Below are 17,358 nucleotides of genomic sequence, written 5' to 3' on the forward strand. Positions count from 1 at the left end.
AGCGAGCCTCCAGGAGGTTGTGGATCAAGAGGTGTGACCCGTGGACCAACGCTGCTGGGACACAAGCTGGGCCTGATCAACCCTGGCTGGGCCGCCTGAGCGAGAGTGTCTTATGTTGAAAGACCCGAAACACCATGTGATCTTGCGTTACATCAGTGATGATGTGTCCCAATGCATCCTGGGATGTATCTCAACATCATAATCTTTCTCAGTATTTCTTCACCGTTACAGTCACTTATTTATTCTAAACGATTTGTATTATCTTAATTCAGCTTCTTTTACATATAAAAATGTTACATTCATTTTAGCAATTCTGTATTGTGCGTAAGCTCTCGTGATTTAATTCTTTTTTTCCACAATATACTAATTTCAACTAAACTATGATTGTTTGACAGCCAATTAATATCTTTTAAGAATGATATTTAAATCTAATTAGCTGCAATTTGTGTAACAGAAATATATCTAAGATAACATAATTGTAAACAGCTCCAAGTACAGATTATTTCGTCTTGGCCAATGCAACAATATCCTTCTAAATATGCTGAGCTGAAAACTGAGCTCTTCCCGGGGATACCTGAAGGTTACATGACCTACAAATCTCAGCTAATCCCTTGTAATCCTCTGCTACCGGTCTGAACCCATCACATATTGAAACAGAAGATGCATCGAAATAAGGACTAAAAGCTTTATTTTGTACCTAGTTTTGGTGACTTTGAATTATGTATTTGATTTCTGTCTTTTTATTGTTGGCTACTATTTGTGAAGAATTATCTTCCTTCTGCCCTTCCCAATGTACCTGCCTTTTCCACGGTAGAAGTGATGGCACTGGGATTAGGTAAGTCAATTAGACAGATAGAAATATATTGTCCCATATCTAGATGATGAGCTGTGAAATGCAAAGCAGAACAATACATTTTGATTTCAGTGTTTTTAAACCATCCTGTAATAGTTGTTAAACGCCATTTTTGAAAAATCCAGTGATTTAGATGGAAGACATTTTCTTAATGCTGTACAATTGCATTAAATTACACTTAATCTTTCATCACTAGCGAAGTGCCAGTGCATATTTTCTAACAGGTGCTTGATTGTGAACGTTGGTTATTGATAACAAAATTCCAATAAGCCCAATGTATGTTCCTGAATCTAAGGTCTATTGAAAGCATGCTTTAGGTTTTGGTCACAAAAATGAGTAATACGAGTGTCTCAGGCTGAGCTTAATACTGTGAAGGCGTTTTGTTAAAAAGCTTCCCTGTTATAGTGAAAGTGTTGGCCATACTAGCCAATGCAATTATGTACATATGGATATAGAAAACAAGAATGGCGGGGGGTGGTGGGGAGGGTGAAGTGGGTGTGTCATTGTAAAGTTGATTGAAACATTAGTTAGGCCGCAGTCAGTAAATTGTGTATAGTCCATTTATTTATTTCTTTGGAGTGCACAGAATAGGCCCTTCAGGCACTTTAAGCCATGCTGTCCAGCTACCCCTGAAAACCCCAATTTAACTCTAATCCAAACATGATACAATTTACAACGACCAATTAATATCTTTCATCTGTGCGAGGAAGCTGGAGCACCTGGGGAAATCCCATGCAATCCACAGGGAGGACGGACAAACTCCTTCGGAGGATGCTGGGATTGAACTTCGAACTCCACGCCCTGAGCTGGAATAATGTTGCACCCTGTTCTACTTATCGTACTACAGGAAAGTTGTAAGGAACAGAAAGAACTTGCAACAAGATTGCTAAGGCTGGAGAATTTTAGTTCTACAGTGAGATTGGTCAGGATAATGTTTTCTTTTCAATAACGAGGACTGTGATGGAAGTGCATTGAGTTGTACACAGCTGTAAGAAATCCAGCCCGTGCAGAGTGACGAAATAAATCCGCACAATGCTGGAAATGCTCGACAGATCAGGCCACGTAATGTAAATGATGACATAAACGAGTGGTATTGTTTCCTGATATGAGCTTAGACGAGAAATTTTAACTCTGTTTTTCTTGCCAGAGGATCTGTCTGAGTACTTTCTGATTTCAGTTTCGATATAAAAGTAATTTTGTGCTTCTCTTGGCGGGTCAATAATTTGAAGGCTTGCACTTCATCAAAGGGAAGTTAAGGATTTTCTTTTCACCCAATATATTGTGACTTCTTCCATAATTTGCCTCCTGAAAGGCGGTTGAGGCAGAAACTTCCACAATTATCAAAATGTAGCTGAACAAATATACCAACATTCCAGATTGAAAACTGGCTATGGGATTTACATAAAACGTCACTTTTCTGACTGGTGTGGATAATGCGGGTGAATGGTCTCCTCTCTATAGTATACGGTAGATTAATATGATTTATAATGCACTTTGTTTATGTCCCATTATTCCGTGTACGAATATTGGGTGTTTTTGATTTATGTTTTTGGCTGGTTCCGCACAACCTGTTCTGTTCCTGTTCTGTACTCTTCTAAGTTCTAACTCTGCTCATAGCTTGCTACTGATACCATAAAATTGTGAAACAATAAAAATGATGATTAATTACAAATGCATTTACTTTATTCTGTGTTTTATATCCGAAGGAAATAAGATATAAAAGCATAAGGTGCAAAGTTGGGTATAGTAAAACACCTAATGGAAAAAAAACAAAATAATTGTGAGAGATTCTGCTGAACATAAAAAGGTTCAAAGGTACAATTTAATGTCAGGGAAATGTATACAATATACATCCTAAAATGCTTTTTCTTCACAATCATCCACAAAAACAGAGGAGTGCCCCAAAGAATGAACGACAGTTGAATGTTAGAACCCCAAAGTCCCCCCAGCTTCTGTGCGTAAGTGGCAGCAAACAACAATCTCCCCTCCCCCCACCGGCAAAAAAAAGCATTGGCACCCGCCACCAAGCACTCAAGCGTGAGCAAAGCAATAGCAAAGACACAGACTTGCAGTTACCCCAAAAACTTCACGTTTCACCCGGTATTGAACATATCACAGGTTCTCTCTCTCCCTAATAAGGGAGAAAGAGGTGTCTCCATTTTTCCTGCAAACGGGGAGACATAACAAACAACTCGCTAATTTATGATGTTAAAAGCCTGTTACGTCACTTTTTTCGAGCTCTGTGCCTGAAGACCGCGAAGATCCCGGGTCTCCAGGCACACAGCAGATATCCCGACGACACACAGGTCTCCTGTCATGACACTGACCCTTGTTCCAACCGTCTCCAGAGCCCTGAGATTCTAGGCCTTTGTATTGGAGTTGGGCTCTTAGGCCGAGCGTTTGGAGTGTTGAACAACGGCCAGTTATGGAACCCTGAGAGCGGGTCCCATTCCCGCAAAGAACTGTAGTCAGCGTGTAACTCCAGGTCAGGGGCTTCAAAAGAAAAATAGAGGTATTAAAGATAGAAAAAAAGGAAAGTAAAAATAAAAGTTAATGATGCTCTCTCACAGAGTAAGGCAAGAGAAATTAAACAAATATTTTAAGTCTTCACGGAAGAAGATACAGAACAAACTCCTGGAAATTAGAGCTTGGGGAAATTAGAATAAGCAAACAAACAAATTAGATAAACCTATAAATGATAAATAGATAAATAAACCAGTTAATAAACAAATAAATAAATAAAACTGGTATTGAAGAAATTAATGAGACTGAAAGATCATTAATTCCTAGGAAATGATGTCCAAACAAGGAAATGACTATGGAGACAGCCTATGCATAGTTGTCATCTGCTGAAATCCTGTATATTCTACGAGAGCTCTTAAGAGAGTCAAATGTGCAGCTAAAAGCTACTATTTCAGAAAGAAGGGAGAAAGAAATTTGTGAAAACATCAGCCAGCCCACTAGCAGTATTGGGGAAACTGTTGCAATCAGTTATTAAGAAAATGGCTACAGCTAGTTGGAAAATAATAGGATTAGGCAGAGTCAATTTGGATGAATAAAAAGTAAATCATATTTAATGTTTCTTTCTTTTGAGGTTGCAACTCACACAATAGATGAAGGGGGAAATCGCTCGATGGGTACTCTGGGCTTTCAGAATGTCTTCAATACGTGATGTGCAAGAGATTATTAAACCCAGTTGGTACAGGGGTGACATAATGTATGGGTCGAAGTCTGTTCAATGGACAGAAAATAAGGAATAGGAATAAATGTATTATTTTCACAGTGTGAAACTCTGATCAGTGGCCTGCCAAGTAGATTGGTGCTGAGGCCTCAGCTGTTCATAATGCAAGTCAATGATTTGGATGACAAGGTCAATTGAAATGTATCCCAGTGTGCTGATGTTTGGTGGCGATGTTTGGTGGCAATGTGGGTTATGTGTTGGGAGGGTGACCAGAGAGTTCAAGGGTAGAAGTTTGTGCATTTATTTGAGTACCCTCATTTTTATAATCGTAAAACAAATGTCTATGCTGTAAACTAAAGCATAAAATTGATTCCAAATCGTGCAGAAATCTCACCTGCCACAATTTTTGTATTTTGTTTTACACGTTAGTAGAAAAAATAGTTAATAGATCAGCAGACAGATCCATACTAACAGATCCAGATAAAGTATGTGAGAGGTGGATTCAGTATATAAGCAGCTTTTTGAAGATAATAGAGGGGAACCCCAAGATATTAAACATCCTAATTCTGGCCCACCTATTACCAAAGAAAAAAAACTAAAGCAATGAAAAGCATGAAACATGATAAAGCCACTGGACCTGATGAAATTTCAGTGGAAATGATACAAGCCCTAGAAGATCTGGGCATAGATACTCTTTTTGAACTGTTTAATGGCATATATAAGTCTGGTGTATTGCCTGACAACCTTTTGAAATCAGTATTTATAACTCTGCCAAAAATTCCTGGAACTACTGACTGTAAAAATTATACAACAATCAGTTTTAGGAGTCACATAATAACAATTTTATTGATAATTGTTCTGAGTTGAATTAAAAACAAGTTAAGATTAGAAACTTCTAAACTGCAATATGGGTTTATTGAGGATAGAGGAACTAGGAACGCAATATTCATACTACAAATGCTTTCAGAAAGGGCAATTGAATATCAAAATGATGTCTTTTTATGTTTTATTGATTTCACCAAAGCATTCAACGAAATGCAACATGAGAAGTTATTTCAAATTCTCGCTAAACTAAACATTGATGGAAGAGACCAACAACTGCTTCAAAATTTATATTGGAACCAAATGGCGGCGATAAAAATTGATGATAATATAAGCAGTTGGACTAAAATTCAAAGAGGAGTTAGACAGGGATACGTTGCCTCACTGGAATTATTTAATATCTATAGTGAAATGATTCTCAGGGAAATAGAAGACCTAGATGGGATAAAAATTGGAGGTGTTAACATCAACAATATAAGGTATGCAGACGATACCACCCTAATAGCAAGTGCTGCAGAAGACCTACAAATTCCTCTAGACAAAGTAGTACAAACAAGTGCAGATTTTGGTCTAACCATCAACTGCAAAAAAACCAAATGTAATATCAAAACAGCAGGATACTCCCAACTGCCAATTGTACATCGGTAACCAAGTGATTGAACAAAAGACCAGCTTTAATTACCTTGGTAGCTTTATATCACAAAATGCTAGAAATAAAGTAGAAATAAAAAGAAGAATTGCCATTGCCAAAACCAACTTCCAAAAAATGAAGCAACACACACAAAATGTTGGTGGAACGCAGCAGGTCAGGCAGCATCTATAGGAAGAGGTACAGTCGACGTTTCAGGCCGAGACCCTTCATCAGGACTAACTGAAATGAAACCCATTTTTACCAACAGACACATTTCTATGACAACAAGGCTTAGGCTACTAAAATGTTACATCTGGTCAATCTTGCTGTATGCTTCCGAAACATGGACTATAACACCAGAACTCCAAAGAAACTTAGAAGCAACAGAAATGTGGTTTCTTAGAAGAATGCTGAAAATATCATATAGAGATAGGGTAACTAATGAGACAGTACTCCAACATGCCTATGCAAAAAGATCTTTAATGAGAATATTAAATGAGAGGAAACAATTTCCTGGGCCATGTCATCAGAAAGGGAGAAATAGAATGAAGAAGAAGTTTACGTTATTGTAAATAGCACTTGAAGTAGTTTTCTTAATTTCTGAAGAAAGCTTTATTCTCTTAAAGAAGTACTTAAGAGCATAAGATATAGGAGCAGAATTAGGCTATTTGGCCCATCAAGTCTGCTCCACCATTTCACCATGACTGATCCAATTTTTCAGCCCCAGTCTCCTGCCTTCTCCCCGTATCACTTCATGCCTTGTCCAATCAAGAATCTATCAACCTTTGCCTTAAATATACATAAAGACCTGGCTTCCACAGCTGCCTGTGGCAAGGAATTCCACCGACTCACCAATCTCTGGCTAAAGAACTTCCTCCCCATCTCTGTTCTAAAAGGACACCCCTCTATTCTGATCCTGTGTCCTTTGGTCTTAGACTCTCCCAACATAGGAAACATCCTCTCCACATCCACTCTGTCGAGTCCTTTCACCATTTGATAGGTTTCAATGAGGTCACCCCTCATTCATCTGAAATCTGGTGAATACAGGCCCAGAGCCATCAAACACTCTTCATGCGACAAGCCATTCTATCCTGGAATCATTTTCGTGAACCTCCTTTGAACCTTCTCCAGTTCCAGCACATCCTTTCTAAGATAAAGGGCCCAAACCTGCTCACAATACTCCAAGTGAGGCCTCATCAGTGCTTTATAAAGTTTCAACATTACATGAACTAATACTATTAAAGGGTTATACAATAGAAAAACAAAATATTTTAAAGATACAAGGTAATAGTACAATATTATTAAAGAAAATGGAGGCAAAAGATAGGCAGTAAGTCTTTGTTATTAAATAGAAGGCAAAATTCTGTGGTTAAAAACAGCAGAAGCTGACAAATACATCAGCATCACATTAAAATCTTTCCTTTTAATAGCTTATGAGGTTTTTAAAGTGAAACAACATGAACGATATCCAGATAAAGAGAAGTAAAGCAAATAACTTTGTTTTTACAGGTCCGCATTATGCAACGACCCAGATATGTCTGAAATCCCCGTCAATGTGCCAGTGGACACTGTTAAACTTCGAGTGGAGAAGACTGCTGTCCGCCAACTTCCACGTGAAGCATTTTATTACCTTGTGGATTTAAGATATCTTTGGTTAACATATAATGCCATTAACACCATAGATCCTCGTAGCTTTTATAATTTAAAAGAACTCCATGAATTGCGCCTCGATGGAAATGTATTGTCGACTTTTCCCTGGGATTCGCTACAAGAAATGCCAAACCTTCGAACCCTTGACCTGCACAACAACAGGCTGTCAAGTATTCCTGCAAAAGCAGCTCAATATCTCAAAAATATAACTAACATTGACATTTCCAGCAACAATCTGACCACCCTGCCTTCTGACCTGCTGGATCTCTGGCCAGCTTTTCCAACACGCCAAGTGTTCGACAAAGTTCCACTCCGGAGAGTTATTCTAGGTATGATTACTGATTACTGCAGCCTGATATCCATTAAGGGGGTCAAATGTTGGTGCATCTCCCTATCTGCTGCTTATTGGATCCACTGTAGAATTTAGTGGTCATATCCCAGTGAAAGTGTCTGGATACAGTTCCCATCCAGCCCTTAGCTTTCTACCAGGGATGTCTGTCTGATGTTCAGTGCCACTCTCAGCAGAAGTGAATGGCTTTGACTGCCAATGCTTTCTGTCCCCAAACTCATTGCTACTGTTATTGAACGTAGTCAATGTCTTGGACTTCCATAAATATTAAAACTCACCTGGGACCTATTTAAAAATAATCTCATCCAAAACCCCAGCTCATTGATTAAGTTTTGAATGTTTCGCTCTGCTCTGACACCATATTGTTATACTTATTGGGAAATGTGAGCAAAGTTGTTAGCTTTATTCCATTATGAAATGTCCTCTTAGCAGTGAATGGTGTTCTGTTCTGCATTTTATGACTTGTCATTTCTAAAGTTATGAAGATTTTCTTCATGGAGAGTGTGATCAGTAATTGGAATGGATTTCCGGACAAATCATGAAGGAAAAAATCTTGAATGGAGCGTTGAATCAAACCAATCTAATGTTGGAACAATTGAGGGTTCCTTTGGTTGGATGAATTATTAGAGGCTAAGTGGCTTTCCTTGACTACCATATTTCATTGTTCCATAAAAAGATAAGACAAGTAATTAGCAACAGATTTTATTGCTGCTGTTCTGATACTCCTTCATGTACCATCTGGTTTCCCCAACTACAAAAGCCTCTCAAAACCAGTGAAGGACTGGGAATGTGGGCATTCAAATTATTGGGAGGCTCTGACCCCATCCTGCATCCTCCTTGACCACATGCAGAAATTTAACTCCTTATCTATTATATTCAGTTCAAAGAGCAGAGCTGTGTGAGTCCTTATCTAATTTGCAGCCTCCACCACTTGCATTGAAATGCCCTGAAACGGCAGTTTTCATCTCCATTGTATTCGGTTTTACTTGAAATACCTACATAATAAACCAATTAAATTCCATTTAGTGCCCAGTTGTTGAGTAACTGCTGTGGAATAAATAAAGCATTTAATTTCTGAATGACTTTATTGGAAGCCCTGTACAAAGCTTTTGAGATTTATTAAACGCAGTAACTGAAGGTACTACTACTACCACGTCGACTCAGGCCTAGGGGGCCGGCGTCGGGCACGATGACGGACTCTCCACTTCTCCCTCTCCCTCATCAGTGTGTTCAGTTCATCTACATTAGCCGCGCCGCTGTCTTCTAGGAGCATGTTGACCATAGTCTTGGGAGGGCGCCCAGGGTTCATCCTCCCGTGCTTGGGCTCCCATATGATGACCAGGCTGGCAGGTAGCTCGGGGTGGCGTAGACAGTGCCCCGCTAGTTGCAGTCTTCTCGCCTCTATTCTAGTGGTGAGCATTGGCAGGTCATTATAGAGCTCGACATTCATCATGTGCTGATGCCAACTCACGTCAAGAGCCATCCGGAGTATTCGTGTATAGCAACCATCTGGAGACTTTCACATAGTCTTGGTGAGTGTCCACGTCTTACATCCATACGTGAGAATGGACTCTATGACTGCTATGAAAATCCTCTTTTTAAGCCCTCTGGTCAGGTTCGACTTCCAGATTTCCTTCATGTCCTTTATAGCCCTCCGTGTCAGTGCCTTCCGTATCTTTATGTCCTTCTCCGAACTCACCATTCTTGATCCGAGGTACTTGCAGTCAAAGACTTTCTTAATGGTATCATTCTCTACTGTCTTGAGAGTACCTTCGTCACAGTTAAATGCCATGTACTCTGTCTTTTTAGCGTCTAGGTGAAGTCCAGCTTTATTGCACTCAATTTCCACTTGTGTCAGTAGCTGCTGTGCTTCCTCCATCTGGTCAGAGAGCAGGACTATGTCATCTGCAAAATGGAGATCTGTGAGCATAACTGGTCTGACCCTTTTGGTTCGCCCTGGTTTTATGGTAAAACCATAAAAAGTAATAATAGAAACTGAAGCAGTGCTAAAAAAAATTGCATAATTTTCCTGAATATCTGACTTTTATCTCCTTGGGCTGTATCCCCTATCTATTCCCACTTCTAGGATCCCAGTTCTCTATCTTGGCTGCTACAGACCTTGAAGTTTGTTATCTATACACTGAGCATCAGATCCCAGACTTAACTCTTTCTGCAGCAGACCCTGAGAACTTGAACAGTCATGTCCCCCTGACTAGACCAATGAAATCTATAGCAGCAAGGGACGTTTGGTGAAAAGTTACTCAGTTAGAACACTCACAGACATGATTAATACCATGATTTATTTGTTTATAAAAAAATATAGTGGTCATGTAGTTTCAACTATTTTCCAGCCACAAAAACACCAAGCCGTGACAAACTGACTTTTGCAAAACTTTGAAAGTAATAAAAGTAAATATTAGTTTTCTTCAATCTTATACAGTTTTCCCCCACCATCCGCAGGTAGAGCGTTCCTATGAAACAGTTTGTAAGCCGGAATGTCGTAAAGCGAAGAAGCAATAACTATTTATTTATATGGGAAAAATTTGTGAGCATTCCCAGACCCAAAAATAACCTACCAAATCATGCCAAATAACACATAAAACCTAAAATAACAGTAACATATAGTAAAAGCAGGAATGATATGATAAATACACAGCCTATATAAATTAGAAATACTTCTCCACAACAATTGCTGCACAGTTCTCCGTAGCAAAAATCTCACGCAAGCGCCGTCGGCAGAAAATCTCACACAAGCGCCCTCGGCAGAAACACTCTCTTCAGTAACCTTTAAGCTATAAAGCTGTCAAATCATACCAAATAACACATAAAAATACACAGCCTATATAAGGTAGAAATAATATATGTACAGTGTAGTATCACTTACCGGAATTGGGACAGTGCTGAGCACACTGATGATGGTGTGTTAGGCTGAGTCGGAGGTTGGGGTGGTGCAGTGGTCCCCACCCTCTGGGCAGCAAACCGATACCAATCCGCGAAGCATGCAGGGGTACAGCGGTAGCCAGGAGGCACACAGCACATCTTTAAGAAAAAAGCCGAAATAAACAAGCTAATTAATTAGGTGCCACTTGGCACGTAAATGTTGGCACAGATCAGAGGCGACGCAATCGGCAATCTGTCCGCGGCCCGGGATTTAGGGTGGTGGGACACTGAGGTTTAGATTGTTATCCTTTCCTCTTCCAATTGCATCAGCTCTTCATCTATCAGTTCTTGGTCATGGGATGCCAAAACCTCTTCAACATCATCTTCGTCAGCTTCCACAAGCCAAACTCACTTAGTCCTTTCTTCGTTCACCATGATCGAAATGCTTAATTGTCTAGTTTTATGCTAAGTGTAACACCCTTACGAGCTCTTTTAGGCTTTTCTGATACCTTAGAACTCATCTTGCTAACAGCTGCTCACAGGCATGTGTTTAAGCAATGCCGGTGAGAATGCAGTTCCAAATCCGGGGGAGAGTGGCTGCTCGGGGCGCACACTGATTTTTCGTAACAGTGAAAACACCTTCTGTTAGCGAAAACAGGGAACTAATGTAGGTCTTTCGTAACAGTGAGGTTTTGTAAAGCGAACGTTCAAAAAGCGGGGGACACCTGTATGTTCAAAATGCAGTCCCAATTTTTTGAAGTTCGTTCAGAAGTGTAAGTAATGCCTTGGCAACAGAAAATAAAGGGTTAACGAGTAGAATGGAATTTCTGGAAAGGGAAATAATAAATCTGTAATGCCAAAGATTAAGCAACCCTACTGAAGGATTTTTATGTGTGAACTTGCAGGATTTGGTTTGAATGAAGTCCTTTGGTACATTTGAGAAAATTTGCATAATCATTTCTTTAATATAATAGCCTAAGATATCTTTTTTTTCAGGTTTCCAAGATAATCCATGGTTCTGTGATTGTAGAATATCGAAGTTAATTGAACTCTCTAAGTCGGAAGAAACGCCAGTCATCCTCATGGATCCTCTGGTGACCTGCAGCGGGCCGGATGATATTGCTGGTGTCCTATTCCAACGCGTTGAGCTTCACCAGTGTGTCAAACCATCAGTCATGACTTCAGCAACCAAAATTACGTCACCACTTGGAAGCAACGTTTTACTCCGGTGTGACTCAACGGGATATCCCACCCCATTACTCATCTGGTTTAGGGAAGATGGCTTACCAGTTAATAATACAGGTAATACTTACCGCTTGTTGTTGTGTCGAACACTTGGTAACAATTCCAAAGTACTCCACAGCAATGTGACATCAATCCACATAAGGGGAAGAGTGCTTAAGAAGAGAAAGCAATAGAAAGGCAAGTTTTGAGAGGAAGTTCCAAAGCTTATAAAGCTAGGAAGAATGGTGTGTTGTGAGGTAGATGCAGAGAGATTTCAAAGACAGATCTGGTGAATGAGACTGGAATAAAATGCCTGTAATGTGCCCTCATTACTGATTCACATCTCCACAGCTAAGTTTAGTGTACAGGATTGGGGTACATTTAGTCAGACGACCATTCTTGTGAAGAGACTGCTCCATGGATGGATAAAAGTGGAAAGAAGGCTAGATTTGATCCGCAAGGCTGAAGTTATCTTTACTGTGGTATTAAGTGATTCTCAAAACGGTCAAGTTTTGAGAATCATTTAATATCACAGTAATAATATGTTGCTCACTCCTTGCTCCTTTCTAATCTTTTATCCAGTTAAGGAAATAACATTTTTGACCAGACTCCCTTGATTTATTTTATTATTTGGATTTATCACCATTGGCTTAGAGTTGTTTTTAAGTTGGAAATTAATTAGATGAAAGCATATGATTCTGGTGCAGGAAAATCTAAATGTTGGTTTATTAATGAATTATTTTCCGCTTTGATCCATTTGAATTTAATTATGACTGAAATACCAAGATTGGCAGAAGAAAAATTTCCAATTAAAATCTATTGTACTGGGTAATATTACAGTGTATTAATTAATTTGCTCATTATATTTAAAACATTTTTTCCTTTAGTCATTCAAGAATCACCGGCAGATGGGATCCGATGGTCGATAATAAGTTTAATGGGAATTTCCTTTAAGGATGCTGGTGAATACAGATGTAGAGCGAAAAATTTGGCAGGAACTTCAGAAGCATCCATCACCCTCACAGTTGTAGGAACCGTCACCACAGCTCGCCCACTAAGGAGGAGTTTTATAAACAAACCGACGGCAGAGAAAAATAATTCAGTTCAAGTGAATGTGGAAGAACAAATGGGAAGCTTGTCAACAGAAACGTTATCACCCATGCCCACCACAACAGGAGCTAAGAAAAAGGCCACTCCCGTTGACAAAGCTAAGGCGATGGCGGATGAAAAGAAGCTTAATGAGGTGCAAGTAGAGGGAAATTCAAAAAAAGAAACTCAGCAAGTCAATGAAAACAAGAAAGAAAGTGTATCCATGAATACAACAGCAGCATTAAACCGGAATTTTATGATTAAAAATCTCCGTGTTATCAGTGAGACGGATCAGAAAGTCCTGGTCACCTGGAAAGCTAACGATTACGAAAGTGGTACACCATTAAATGTACTCTACTCAAAGTATGGTGATAAAGATGTGCAGAAAATCCATGTGGATCCTAACAAAAGCAAGATCTCTATAGGTGGTTTGACACCCAATACAAAATATACCGTTTGTGTCTGCCCAAAGGGAATCCAGCCTAAGAGAGAACAATGTGCCATTTTCTCAACGGAAGGAGAAATCAGCATAGACAGCCATCAATCCTTGCTGATCATTATCGGTATTAGTGTGGCGTGTGTTTCTGGAGTGGGAATAATTTTTGCTTTGTGCTCGGTCATCATGAAAAGTCACTGCAAAAAGAAAGAACCAGCAGAACATGAGCTAATTAAAGATTCTTACATACAGTTTGAAACACTATCCCTCAAACCAGAGCCAAAAATGAGAGGGCATAAACTGTGGACTCATCGTGATACTGAATCGCAAAGACTATTGCTATGCTCAAGATCCAGCATTGACTCAGAGCTCACCTTCAAAAGTGACAGTTCTAGGTCTGAGTACCTGTGCTGACATGTGAAGCATCAGCGTACTGTGAGAAAAAGATCCTTAAAGTTTATGTAAGATTTGGTTTATTGGCTCAGCACTTATTTCTATAACATCCTAGTTTTTCAAAATACATGAAGGGTTTCACATTGAATGCAAAGCTTTATAATAAAATTGTAATAAACTTGCTTATGTCTGTTGTGATCGTCATCCAAATTGGATGTGTTGGAATTTGAAAATGCTCTTCCAGTTTGGATGTTGGAGTTTTTGTTTTTTAAACAAGATCAGATCACTCCTCTGCAGGATAAGCGCCAGTGACCTAAGCTTCCAACCCAGAAAGAAAAGGCAGAGTTGGAAACTTGTAACGTAAATATAACTGATATTTCCTAAGTAGCTGTAGGTACATCTCTTTGGTATATTGCCTAGAATATGATGCTGGCCAGTTGTTTATGTAGCTCCTGGCCATTGCCCAATAATCCTTTATCATTCTGTCAGCTAATTGTTTTCAATGGAGGCCAGTCTAACAATTGGAGATTTCAGAATGAACTGAGCTGGCATGGTCAAATCTCAACTCTTACGTGCATTTCTGGCCCTGGTGTATTTGCTTTCTGGATACAGGGTAGGAGATTTAAAAGCAGATGGAAATGAGGAAATTTCTCCTAATTCTCCTAATATTCAAACACAAGGAAGTCTGCAGATGCTGGAAATCCAAAGCAACACACCCAAAATGCTGGAGGAACTCAGCAGGTCAGGCAGCGTCTGTGGGAAAGAGTAAACAGTCGACGTTTTGGGCTGAGATCCTTCATCAGGACTGAGATGGACAACAGACAATAGACAATAGGTGCAGGAGTAGGCCATTTGGCCCTTCAAGCCAGCACCCCCATTCACTGTGATCATGGCTGATCATCCACAATCAGTATCCAGTTCCTGCCTTATCCCCATAACCTTTGATTCCGCTATCTTTAAGAGCGCTATCCATCTCTTTCTTGAAAACATCCAGAGACTTGGCCTCCACTGCCTTCTGGGGCAGAGCATTTCACATATCCACCACTGTCTGGGTGAAAAAGTTTTTCCTCAACTCCATTCTAAATTAGTGGGAAGACAGAGGATTGGGAAATTTTTAAAACCTTACAAAAGGAAACCAAGAAGGTCATTAAGAGAGAAAAGATTAACTATGAAAGGAAACTAGCAAATAATATCAAAGAGGATACTAAAAGCTTTTTCAAGTATATAAAGAGTAAAAGACAGGTGAGAGTAGATATAGGACCGATAGAAAATGATACTGGAGAAATTGTAATGGGAGATGAGGAGATGGCAGAGGAACTGAACAAGTATTTTGCATCAGTCTTCACTGAGGAAGACAGCAGGATACCGGACACTCAAGAGTGGCAGGGAAGAGAAGTGTGCGCAGTCACAATTACGACAGAGAAAGTACTCAGGAAGCTGAATAGTCTAAAGGTAGATAAATCTCCCGGACCAGATGGAATGCACCCTCGTGTTCTGAAGGAAGTAGCTGTGGAGATTGCAGAGGCATTAACGATGATCTTTCAAAAGTCGATAGATTTTGGCATGGTTCCGGAAGACTGGAAGATTGCAAATGTCACTCCACTATTTAAGAAGGGGGCAAGGAAGCAAAAAGGAAATTATAGACCTGTTAACTTGACGTCGGTGGTTGGGAAGTTGTTGGAGTCGATTGTCAAGGATGAGGTTACAGAGTACCTGGAGGCATATGACAAGATAGGCAGAACTCAGCATGGATTCCTTAAAGGAAAATCCTGCCTGACAAACCTATTACAATTTTTTGAGGAAATTACCAGTAGGCTAGACAAGGGAGATGCAGTGGATGTTGTATATTTGGATTTTCAGAAGGCCTTTGACAAGGTGCCACACATGAGGCTGCTTAACAAGATAAGAGCCCATAGAATTACAGGAAAGTTACATACGTGGATAGAGCGTTGGCTGATTGGCAAGAAACAGAGAGTGGGAATAAAGGGATCCTATTCTCGTTGGCTGCCGGTTACCAGTGGTGTTCCACAGGGATCAGTGTTGGGGCCACTTCTTTTTACATTGTACATCAACAATTTGGATTATGGAATAGATGGCTTTGTGGCTAAGTTTGCTGATGATACAAAGATAGGTGGAGGGGCCGGTAGTGCTGAGGAAACGGAGAGTCTGCAGAGAGACTTGGATAGATTGGAAGAATGAGCAGAGAAGTGGCAAATGAAATACAATGTTGGAAAGTGTATGGTTATGCACTTTGGCAGGAAAAATAAGCGGGCAGACTATTATTTAAATGGGGAAAGAATTCAAAGTTCTGAGATGCAACGGGACTTGGGAGTCCTCGTACAGGATTCCCTTAAATTTAACATCCAGGTTGAGTCGGTAGTGAAGAAGGCGAATGCAATGTTGGCATTCATTTCTAGAGGAATAGAGTATAGGAGCAGGGATGTGATGTTGAGGCTCTATAAGGCGCTGGTGAGACCTCACTTGGAGTACTGTGGGCAGTTTTGGTCTCCTTATTTAAGAAAGGATGTGCTGACGTTGGAGAGAGTTCAGAGAAGATTCACTAGAATGATTCCGGGAATGAGAGGGTTAACATATGAGGAACGTTTGTCCGCTCTTGGACTGTATTCCTTGGAGTTTAGAAGAATGAGGGGAGACTTCATAGAAACATTTCGAATGTTAAAAGGCATGGACAGAGTGGATGTGGCAAAGTTGTTTCCCATGATGGGGGAGTCTAGTATGAGAGGGCATGACTTCAGGATTGAAGGGCGCCCTTTCAGAACAGAAATGCGAAAAAATTTTTTTAGTCAGAGGGTGGTGAATCTATGGAATTTGTTGCCACGGGCAGCAGTGGAGGCCAAGTCATTGGATGTATTTAAGGCAGAGATTGATAAGTATCTGAGTAGCCAGGGCATCAAAGGTTATGGTGAGAAGGTGGGGCAGTGGGACTAAATAGGATAAAATGGATCAGCTCATGATAAAATGGCAGAGCAGACTCGATGGGCCGAATGGCCTACTTCTGCTCCTTTGTCTTATGGTCTTATGGTCTTATGGTCTAAATGGTCTACCCCTTATTCTTAAACTGTGGCCTCTGGTTCTGGACTCACCCATCAGTGGGAACATGCTTCCTGCCTCCAGCATGTCCAATCCCTTAATAATCTTATATGTTTTAATCAGATCCCTTCTCATCCTTCTAAATTCCAGAGTATGCAAGCCCATTCGCTCCAATCTTTCAACATATGACAGTCCCGCCATCCCAGGAATTAACCTCGTGAACCTACGCTGCACTCCCTTAATAGCAAGAATGTCCTTCCTCAGACCAAAACTGCACACAGTACTCCAGGTGTGGTCTCACCAGGGCCCTGTACAGCTGCAGAAGGACCTCTTTGCTCTTATACTCCATTCCCCTTGTTATGAAGGCCAGCAAGCCATTAGCGTTCTTCACTGCCTGCTGTACTTGCATGCTTGCTTTTAGTAACTGATGTACAAGAACACCTAGATCTCTTTGTACTTCCCCTTTTCCTAACTTGACTCCATTTAGATAATAATCTGCCCTCCTGTTCTTACCACCAAAGTGGATAACCTCACATTTATCCACATTAAAATGCATCTGTCATGCATGGAAGAGGAAAGATGCCGGAATAAGAAGGTAGGGGAGGGGAAGGAGGCTAGCTGCAAAGTGATAGGTGAAGCCAGGTGGGTGGGAAAAGTCAAGGGCTGGAGAAGAAGGAATCTAATAGGAGAGGAGAGTGGACTATGGGAGAAGGGATGGAGGAGGGGACCCAGGAAGAAGTAATAGGCAAGTGAGAAGGTTCACTGGAAGGAGAAATCGATGTTCATGCAAACAGGTTGG

General features: G+C 40.3%; 1 protein-coding gene across 1 annotated transcript; it reads left to right on the plus strand.

The window, feature by feature from the left end:
* The first annotated feature begins 719 nt into the window (after positions 1 to 719).
* LOC134345975 (leucine-rich repeat, immunoglobulin-like domain and transmembrane domain-containing protein 3) lies at positions 720 to 13,529 on the plus strand. The gene is made up of 4 exons (XM_063047317.1): positions 720 to 835; positions 6,997 to 7,466; positions 11,363 to 11,668; positions 12,478 to 13,529. Exons 1-4 carry the CDS (start codon positions 720 to 722, stop codon positions 13,527 to 13,529), a joined length of 1,944 nt encoding a protein of 647 aa, XP_062903387.1.
* Positions 13,530 to 17,358: the final 3,829 nt, after the last annotated feature.

Source organism: Mobula hypostoma, chromosome 4 (assembly GCF_963921235.1).
Source record: "Mobula hypostoma chromosome 4, sMobHyp1.1, whole genome shotgun sequence".
Lineage (NCBI taxonomy): Eukaryota > Metazoa > Chordata > Chondrichthyes > Myliobatiformes > Myliobatidae > Mobula > Mobula hypostoma.